General features: G+C 40.1%; 1 protein-coding gene and 1 long non-coding RNA gene across 6 annotated transcripts in view; one reads left to right on the top strand and one right to left on the bottom strand.

The window, feature by feature from the left end:
- Nucleotides 1-1,146, bottom strand: part of LOC102502219 (uncharacterized) — a 28,180-nt gene extending 27,034 nt beyond the window's left edge. Inside the window, exon 1 of the long non-coding RNA XR_334545.2 lies at nt 884-1,146. This is a non-coding gene — a long non-coding RNA (uncharacterized LOC102502219). The remainder of the gene's footprint in view (nt 1-883) is intronic.
- A 61-nt stretch (nt 1,147-1,207) lies between these two features.
- SPDL1 (spindle apparatus coiled-coil protein 1) overlaps nt 1,208-10,504 on the top strand; it is a 29,516-nt gene continuing 20,219 nt past the window's right edge. For 2 of the 5 annotated variants that reach the window (XM_014587769.2, XM_006148362.3), the window contains exons 1-3: nt 1,208-1,397; nt 5,525-5,706; nt 9,047-9,223. In XM_014587769.2, the coding sequence (XP_014443255.1) occupies nt 5,548-5,706; nt 9,047-9,223 (336 nt within the window). In that variant the 5' untranslated portion in view covers nt 1,208-1,397; nt 5,525-5,547. Of the gene's footprint in view, nt 1,398-1,953; nt 2,183-5,524; nt 5,707-9,046; nt 9,224-10,504 lie in introns of all 5 variants that reach the window. The other 3 variants (XM_027771825.1, XM_027771826.1, XM_014587767.2) reach the window with 3 other exon arrangements.

Genomic DNA, 10,504 nt, shown 5'->3' with positions numbered 1-10,504 from the left:
AAATACGCTTGTCCTATTAGCCATGGGGCAGCAGCCTGGAGCTGGCGCTGGCTGTGGCCGGCTGAGAACATGCTAAGGAGCAAAGAGTTCTCAGTCTAACTTGTTGTTCCTGATCACCCGTGTCGCCTTCCTGTGTACGAGCCACCCTCCACTGCCGAGGCCAGACCCCGGCAGAGGGGCAGAGAGAGAGAGAGAGAGAGAGAGAGAGAGTGTGAGCGAGCGAGCAAGCAAGCAAGCCACGAGGTCTGGGACTTGAACTGCGGTCAACCATGTGGGAGTCCAGAGCCTTTAATCACCACACCACCTGGCTGCCCCTAGGTTATTATTGATTGCTTAAATATTTTTTTGGGGGGGAGGGGAGAGGTTTTTGCTACAGGGCGCAGTGCACTCACCAGAAAGACAGAGAGACAGAGAGACGGAAAGCGAGAAATCATCCCCCAGGGAGGATGGCCACGTCGCAATCTCTTCTCTTCCATTCTCTTCTCAGGGTCTGGTGCATGCACATGCACGCACACATGACCGGGTGAGTTTAAGCCACCAGGTCCGGGGCTCGAACCGTGGTCGACTACATGGGAATCCAGCCACATAGCCATTACGCCAACTGCTGGTGTCTGTTTATATTTTTAAATAACTTATCAAGCTTACGAAACATTACTTTTTCAAAATACATGTTAACAGGCGCTTGGACTGTAGAATCAGACTGCATTAGTTCGAATTTTAGTTGTCTCACTAGGACAAAAACTCTCCTCTGGGCAGTTTTCTTTTGTAGAAAGGGGCACAGATTATAGTAATCTATTTTAAGGCTGACTGCGGGCTTTCAAGAGATAATCTAAGTAAAATTTGGCACTGTACTGGCAAGTGGTGAGAACTCAAATATTAATACCATTGCAAGGGTAACTGTCATCCTGTCCTATTCCGGTAAAGGTGGTTCTGTCAGGAGACGCGTTCAGGCACCCTCGCGCTGATTCCAGCTCCGGGAGGGCGGGCGGAGAGCGCGCGGGCGGGCGCCAGGGCGGAGTCTCTCCAGAAGGCTCGGTCGTCAGAACAACCAAACCCCAAACGGAAACTGAAAGCAGGTACCTAGAAAACCAACCATTGGGGAGAGAGGAGAGGGAGCCACGCCTGTGCCCTCAGGGAGGGCGGTGCTTTCAGTTGGACGTCCCTCGGGGCTTCTCCCTCACGCGCGGCCCGGCGGAACATCTCGTGAGAACTGGGAGTTCTCGCGGGAACTGTATTCAAACGGCCCTGGCGCTCACCCGAGGGCTTGCTGAGTGAAAGGGCCGCGTCTCTGTGGGAAGGTAGAGTTAGAGTCACGAAGCTGGGCGCCCCGAGTTGTCATCATCCGCCTCCCGCTGCAGCAGCAGGGGTAAGGGGTGAGGAGAGAGACAGAGGACTTGGTGAGAGCTGGGTGTGGGAGGAACGGTGGGGAGGGACGAGCAGGGCCTGAGGAAATCTGGAACCTGGGTCCCGGCCGAGATCTTTGGCCGGAACACAATCTTCCCCGGAACCCAGAGTTCTTATATATCTGGTTCCGAGCCGGTCTCAGTCTTCGGTTGGACCGCCTTGCCGCCCTCTGGGATTCTGGTTAAATATGGAAGGGCGAGTCGGCTCCCTGGCCCTCAGAATGTTAACCACTGCCCGGTATGATAGCACTGGCCACTCGTGGCAGCCCGAGTTGACAAATGCTGCAAATATTGATATAAAATATACACTGGGTTTCAGAGAGGATACACAAAAAGTGTAATGTCTCAGTTTTTATGGTGACGACTTGTTGGAAATGATACATTTTGCATGTGTTGGGTTAAATAAAATGTCAAAATTAATATTTCACGCGTGTTTACTTTTTAAAAATGTGGCTCTTAGAAAATTTTAAATCACAGGAGTGACTCACGTTGTATTTCTGTTTTACTGTCCCAATTACATAATGTATCCTGATTACTTTTCATCCATCAGCAGATTTAATCTCAAGAATCCTGTTAGGTGGACGTTATTGTCTTACTTTTCTAAATAATGAAACAAGACTTTTAATAACTTGTGCAAATTCACGCATAGTGGAGGTGAGATAAAAACAGGCGGCTTGATTTCCCAGAATTTCTGTCTCTGGATGCCCTGTGTATGTTGTAGTTCTGAAGGAAAGGACAACAAAGTGGTCACTAAGCCACTTACTAGCTGATAACCCTAGGTGAGTTCATTAAACTTTATGTGTTTAAGTTTGCTTATGTGTGAAAGAGGGGAAATACCTCTACCCCGGGATTGAGAAGATTGAGTAAAATAGTACATGAAGCACCAAGCACAATGACCAGTACATGTCAGCTGTGGTTGTTATTCAACAATGACTACCTCTCCTTGCAGGTTGATAGGTTAACTCTTCCCGATTTATTATTTATTGTATTAAATCCTTGCTGAGAAGTCACTTCTTCAGGTACATCTATCCTATTTATATTCCCTCCTATCCTACCCCCCTTTACCAATTTTAGGATGGTTCTCCCGAGTAAGCTCAGCACCACAAATCTCTCTCTCTCTCACTTAGAATCCTCGTACTCTTACAGTTTTTTAATTTAATGCCTTCTTACTAGTAGACTGTACGATTTGAGAAGAGGGATATTGTTTAGTTTTGGGGTCACCATTGTGTTCACAGCATTAGTATGTCATAGAATTCCAAGAGATCTTTTGAATAAATGAGAGTTAATCTTTGGCTTCTTTGGATACTCCTAGATGAAATGTCTTGAAGTTGACTTCATGTTTACTTTGGTAGACAGAGATAGTAATATTTACTTAAACTCAGGGCTCATCAAGCAAATGAACTGAGATAATGTATTTGAACACTTGGCAAATGATAAATCCCCAACAAATATGTTGACAGTGTAACACTTAGACTGTTGGCCACATTACATACAGGTCTTGAAAATGTCTTGCATTTTAGAGTAGTAACTGTCAGCCTAGAATAACCTAGGATATCCTCCCGCCGCCCTGTCCTAAAACCTTATATATCCTTGTATTCATTATCAGTTAAAGACCTTGCTTCCTAATTCAAGCAGAGAGGTACTTATTACAATCAGTATATCTACCACTTATCAGCACTCGTACTCCTATTTTGCTTATCCTTATTTTAAATGGAATATCCATGCTCCTTTGTTAAATGAGGCTGTGCATTAGATTTCATTCTCTTTATTCAGGGACATCACTTTAGCAATTCTCCAGTACCATCTATAGCATCAGTTTTTCTTTTCTCCTGGATTTAGCTCATGACTTACAAACATACTATTCTTTTTCTTTCATCTTAAAACTGAAAAAACAAAATCCTGTCCCTCTGTTCTCTCCAAGCACTGCTTCCTATTTCTGTTCTCCTTTGCAGCAAAACTGTACCTGTTGTCTTGTATTTGTCTTATATTTTTTTCTCAAACCAATTTTAGTCAGTCTTTCACCCCCACCCTATACCAAAACTGCACTTGGAATCACTAGTGACCTCCATGAAGTCCAATCCTATGACCAGTTGTCTGTCCTCACTTTTTTTGACTTAGCAGCATTTGGCATGATTTCTCATACCTTCCTCCTAATGCACTTTGTTTATTGGCTTGTAGCACAATACCTTCGTGGTTTTCCCCTTACTTCACTGGTCACCCCTGCGTATGTTTTGTTGTCTTCCCCATCTCATATCAAGATTCAGTCCTTGAATCTTTCTCTTTATTATGTTCACTTTGGTGATAGCAAGTCTCAAGGACTTATGCTGCTAGCTCTCCAATTTTTATCTTCAGCCCAGATCCCTTGGCTACTCATAGGCTACTCAACTGCTTACTTGATAGGTTTCATGGCTAAAACTTGAATTTCTGATTTTCAAAACATTCTTTAGTACCTTAGTTGATAACAATTCTGTTTTACTAGTTGGTCAGGCCAGAATACTTGAAGGCATTGTAGATGCTTCCATTTTTTAATGTATGCCACATTCTTTCTGTTAGTATTGATTTTACCATCAGAGTATGTGCAGAATCTGGTCATTTCTCCCACCTGCTGTGCTACTACCCTAATCTGAGCCATCATCTCCCATGATCTCTCTACTACCAACCTTGTTCTCCTCCCGACTACTCAACATAACAGCCAAAGGGATCCTTTTGAATTGTATCAGATCCCCTACTACAGACTTTGGAATAATTTCTTATCTTACACAGACTAGAAGCCAAAACCCTTGTAATCATCTAATTTGCCCACTTGCCATTATCTCTGATCTGACCTACATTCTATCTTTATTTCTTGAGCTTCCTTCCAACTTAGGGCTTCCCCCTCTGCCAGGAACATTCTTCCCCTAAAAAGCTACCTGGCTAATTTTCTCATCTTTCTGTCTCCTACATACATCAGCCATCTCTTCTGAGCTTCCATTTCCACTTTCTAATGTATTTTATTGTATTGTTTGTCTTCCCCCACTGCAATATTAAGTTTTAAGAAGGAGGAACTTTTTTGTCCATTTTATTCTCTAATGAAACTAAAGTGCCCAGAATGGAGCCTAGCTCATAAGGAATTCAGGAAGTACTCATTCAGTGCATGACAAAATTTACCTTAGTATTGGCCTGTGTTTTTTGAAAGCAAAGCTGTGTTTGGGTCTGCCCTAGCAATGCTTCAAATAGGAAAAGATGATGAGTGAGGTTGAGTGAAAATGGGATCCCTCTATATATAATGTTTGAATCTCAAAATCTAGAATGAGAGCAGTGTCCTTAGTTGCTGTGAACATTGTTTCTGTTTTGCAAGTACTCTCACATGAATGCTCTCTTATGAATAACTTGGAAAATATTCCTCTGTTTTCAACAAACAAAATTTAATATGTACAGGAAACTAATACTATATGGTATTCAATCATATAGTATTCCTTGCTTTACCTTATGAACCTTATTTGAAGCCACCTTTTTATCTTTTAAGCCATCATGCTACTATAAAGTTTATTGATTCATTGTCCTCCTAACTTTATTGTGTGCATTATGATACAATTACAAGACCATTTCTGTCTTAGCATTTAAGGAAGTTTTGCACATAACAACCAGTTTCTTGTTGGTGAATTTCTTTTTTTTTTTCTTGGAGAGGTTTTTGCTATAGGGCGTGTGCACTCGCCAGACAGACAGACAGTGACAGAAAGCAAGAAACCCCTCCCCCAGGGGGGAGGGCCAGCCACAATCCCTTCTCCTCCATTCTCCTCTCGGGATTTTGGGCATGCACGCACATGCGCCTGGCGTGAGTTTTAAGCCACCGGGTCCGGAACGTGAACTGCGGTCGACTACATGGGAGTCCAGTGACATAGCCATTATGCTAACTGCTGGTCACATGTTAGTGAATTTCTTAGAAACACAAGTAAATATATTCTCTGCCCTTTTTGATTTGGTCTCAGGTTACAATGTCATCAGAACTGCTTATTAGTCAGGAAGAAAATCTTAACACTTTTTTTTATATGGAAGTGGTATTGAGTAGGTATATGTCTTTTGTTATTGATACTGTATGGAGTTTTTTGTTGAAGCTTAAGTAGTCTTATTTCTATTTACAGAGGGTTAAAAGCAGGAAAAGAAGATGGAGGCAGATATAATCACAGATCTTCGATGCAAGCTCAAAGAAGTTGAAGAAGAACGACTAAAAGCTGCACAGTATGGTTTACAGTTAGTGGAGAGCCAAAGCGAACTGCAGGATCAATTGGATAAATGTCGTAATGAAATGATGACTATGACTGAGGTAAGATCCTGACAAGGGTGTGTTTAGCTACTGAAGATTTGTCTTCTCTAATTATTATTATTGTTATTTTATTATTGTCTTAAGATTTCAGATTTTGTTCCAAGCCATCATTATCCCATTAAAGGAAGATGAACTAAATAAACTCCTATTCTTTCCAATAGGAATGTTCTGAGAAGAAATAGCAAGTTGTGATTGCCTTCATACCACATTTACCATCAGATTTTTTTATGAGCATTTTTCCTAGGTGATCTCATTTCTAAATAGAGTTCTAAATAGCGCCTAAGTGCCCCATGATACTATATCAAGCCCTTAGTTCTCCCTAAAGTCTAGGTTTATGTATTCAACTGTCCATTAATAGACATCCCAAACTTAAGATACAGACAGAATAGTTGATTCTCTGTCCACTAAGTAAAACATTCTCTTATAATTTTCTCTTGCTTATTTAGTAAATGTAACAGCATTCATCTGTTTGTTGAGCCAAAAACCTAGTAGTTTTACTCAGTATTGTTTATGTTTGTTTGTTTTTTGGAGAGGTTTTTGCTATAGGGCGTGTGCACTTGCCAGAAAGACAGAGAGACAGAAAGAGAGAAATCACCCCCCAGGGGAGATGGCCACGCCCAATTCCTTCTCCTCCATTCTCCTTTCAGGATCTTGGACATACACACACACACACACGTGTGCCTGGTGTGAATTTAAGTCACCAGGTCCAGGACTCAAACCACGGTCGACTACATGGGAGTTCAGTGATGTATCCATTACTCCATCTGTTGGCCCTGCTACTCAGTATCTTTTCCCCCTTATTTCTTATCTTTATGCCATCGATAAATTCTAAAGATTTGACTTATAAAATCTATCAGGTCAACCAGGTGGCATGGTGGCTAAGGCATCTGAATCCCATATAACCAACTGTACGGTTCAAGTCCCAGAGCCAGCAGCTTGAAGAACATGCTGAGCATATGTGCATGCATACCCAAAATCCTGAGAGGAGAAGGGATTACAGTGTGGTCATCTTCCCTGGATGGTGTTTTCCACTTTTTCTCTTTCTCTCTGACTCTCTGGTAAATGCTTATGCCATATAGCAAATTAAAACAAACAAAACATTTATCTACACTACTACCACTCTAGTTCAGACCATCATTTCTTTTCTAGACAACTACTATAGCTTTTTAACCAGGTTACCTGCTTCCATTGTTGCCATTCTTACCACTCATTCTTCACACAGTAGCTAAGTGGTCATGGAAAAATACAAATGGTCATGTCATATCCCTGCTGACTACCCTATCACAGCTTCTGATTACATTTAACACAAAATCCGAGTTTCTTATGTGAGGTTTGTAGATCTCTGTTATCTGACCCCTGCCAAACTTTTGATCTCATCTCATATCACTTTTCCTTATTTTTGGCTTTACACTAGCTTTTGCTTTCCATAGAGATGTTCATTCCCTACCTTGCATGGATCAAGTCCTCAGCCTCCAGGTTTCAGTTAAATCTCACTTCAGCAGAAAGGCCAACGCTGACTGTGTGGTATGAAGTTTCCATGACTCACTCTTAGGTTCTCATTACTGCTAATTATCTCCAGATTGCAAGCTCCATGAGAGAGGGAATTTTGTCTGTCTTGTTCACATTTGTATCCCTATAGTGAGGCCTAAAGATATTTTATTGAAAAATGAATTAATAAGTCAGTTTAATTTAGTAAATGCTTGCTGGGACCAGCTCAGCAGGTGTTTTTTTGAGTGGGGAAGGCTGTGGATTAGAAATAGTCACAATAACAAACACACAAAGATAGAAAAGCGAGATAGGGTGGGCACAACTTCTCTGATGGAGAAGTTGTGACCAGAACCATCCTCAAGTTTATTCTTTTAAAGGGCAGAAAATGGGGGAAGGGGAAAATGGGATGCAAAGGGAATGGGGAAGAAGGAAGTGAAATGCAAAGAGAATGGGGGAGGAGAAATCGGAATGCAAAGCCAGTTGTTTTTGGGTGTAAATCATCTGAAGATGTGAAAATGACTGAAGCCATATAATTTCTCTGATCTTTTTTGGGGGACAATCTGATAAACGCATGTGACTTCCTTTAGCCTGATATCTCGGTATTGGTATTGGGTATCAGCAACAGGAAGATAACCATTAACAGTAAGCAGATATTGCTTTCGTTTGTAAATGCTTCTCAATAGGCCTGCTAGAATAGCTAAAGGAAGCGAGTTTCTGCATGTATCTACAGGCCACATGTTTTAATCACATGTTTTCAAATTGGGGGCTCTCCATAAATGCTCAGTAACATATTTTATACTGGCTCTCAAAATGTGAAGGAAGCAAGTAACTATGGCACTTCCCCCCCCCCCAGGGATGGTACTGTTCTTGACCAAGAACAGTACCAGTCTTGGTCAAGAATAGTACCAGTCTTAAAGGCAAAGTAGAAAATAAAACCATGTTGGGACCAGCTGATGGTGTAATGGTTACATCATGTAGTTGACCCACATAGTTGACCTGAGATCCAACAGTGTAAAACTCAAACTGGGCATGTGTACATGTGTGCCCAAGATCCTGAGAGGAGAATAGAGGAGATAGGATTGGGGGGGGGTTGATTTTTCACCTTTTGTCTCTCTGTCTCTGGCTCTCCACCAGGTACATGTGCCCTATGGCAAAAAAAGAATTTGTCAAATTTTGGTCTTAGCTGAACAATATTTTCTTTGTCTTTTTAAAATAGAAGGGCTTTAGAAAGAATAATATAAACATTTTAGATTTTTTTCCCTTTTGTTTAATAGAATTTTATATCATCCTATTTTTTTAAAGCTTGTTGAAGGAATTTGAATTTATAACCTTTTTTCTAAATTTCCCTGTTAGTACACAAAAGCCTTTTTTAAGTACCTGTTTTATCTCCATACTATATTTATTTTGGTAGTCATTTTGTGAGTATTTCTCAGATGACTGTGTCCTGAAAGTAAAGGCTAATTCATTATTTTTATGTTTCACCTGTTCTATTATCCTTCATTTTGTTCAGACAAATTAAGCATCTTATCAAACTAATAATTTTTACTATGAAAACCAAGTACCATTTATTTTTTTTCCTAAGAGATTACTTGACACGTTGATATGCCATGGGGCACTTTTTACCTCCTTGACAGAGCAGAGTAATAGTTACATATCCCTAGCATGGACTTTAACACCTCGGGTTTATTAAGACTGAATAGCTCCAAAGTTATTCCATATTTAATACATGGTTGTTACCTGGAAAGAGGCAAATATATGACACAGGAATGAAACAGTTGAAGGTGAGAATTGATTATATGTAATAGCTTTACACTATATTTGTTTAATTGAATTTAATTGACTCTATCTCCAGAATTATGAACAAGAAAAATACACGCTTCAGAGAGAAGTTGAGCTCAAGACTCGAATGTTGGAAAGTTTGAGCAGTGAATGTGAAGCTATTAAGCAACAACAAAAAATACACTTGGAGAAATTAGAAGAACAACTAAGCAGAAAACATGGACAGGAAGTGAACGAACTAAAAAATAAGGTTCGGATATTACGCAGCCATCTGTAAACTTGAGATCATAAAGTTTTTCTTAAGTACCAGCTATGCAAAATAGCGAGGATCAAGGTGTCTGTCCATTATCTTAATACTGGAGGTGGGGATACTGAAAAACATGGCTTTTCCTAAGAGATGTGTGTAAGTGGTATTTTACTAACTAAAAACAATCATTTAATTTTGGTAGCTGGATATTGGTGCTGAAGTTTTAGTTTATTGGCCATCATGGCCTCCTTTCTCACAGTGCATAGTATAGCAGTTCCCTGGCAGAAGAATTAGTACAGTTACTTTGTCATCCCACAGACAAACCAGTTGTTTCTTATAAATTAATGTATGTGAAAAAAATCATCCTTTATAATTTGCTTGTCAAATATAAACTAATATATATGATATAATTTTCATGATAACACTGTAAGGGAGGTACAGTTATCTCTATATAACAGATGAGAGAGCCAGTGTTTAGACAGAGCGAGTGAATTAGACACAATTAGAGAGCTGGACATTGTCAGTCAAGATTAGAACTTAGGCTGACTACACAGTCTGTTATTGACTCACTTTAATTACTCTAATAGTACCTTAGATGGACTCCATTTCAGTTTATCTACAAAATGTTTGTGATTGTCCATTTCCTTTTGATACTCGCAACTACCCAGTACTTTCAGGTTGCATCTAAGGAATTCAGAACTTTTGTCATGACTCTTGTTTATGTAGAGTTCATTCCCTGACATTTCCAGACCCCTCCCTATTAAAACTTTCCTGACTTTTGTCTTGTTTTCTCAGAAGTCTGTTTCCCAGTTTCATTTTTTTGTGTAGCATCATCAGAGACTTTTTGTGTGTACCACCTACATACTATTGCTTAATTCCTCATTAAATTGGCTCTCATTTTTAATGTTTTATTTTATTAATAAGTCCATATCAATGAAATATTTGAGTTGGCATTGTTTTTCTAATACACAGTAAAACAGACGTAGTCATCTCAACATACCTTTGTAGTATTGGAATCAACCTGCATACCACTCTAGCAGATAGTAATTCAGTTTGTCTCAAACTAATCTGACTTGAGATGTTAATAACTGATAATGATTTTTTTTTCTTCTGTGTGTAATTTTTTATTTTAGCAGTTTCTTTCATTTCCTAAGCAAAGAGTAAGGTAGGGAATATTTAGGACTGAGACAAGGCCAATTATAGAGAGTAATTTTTGCTCCACTCTGGGCTAACAGGTGGCATGGTGGTTAAGGTGACTGGATCCCACATGGCCATCTGCACAGT

The sequence above is a fragment of the Tupaia chinensis genome, unplaced genomic scaffold (genome assembly GCF_000334495.1).
Source record: "Tupaia chinensis unplaced genomic scaffold, TupChi_1.0 Scaffold000234_1, whole genome shotgun sequence".
Lineage (NCBI taxonomy): Eukaryota > Metazoa > Chordata > Mammalia > Scandentia > Tupaiidae > Tupaia > Tupaia belangeri.
This window is presented reverse-complemented; position numbering and strand designations above follow the sequence as displayed.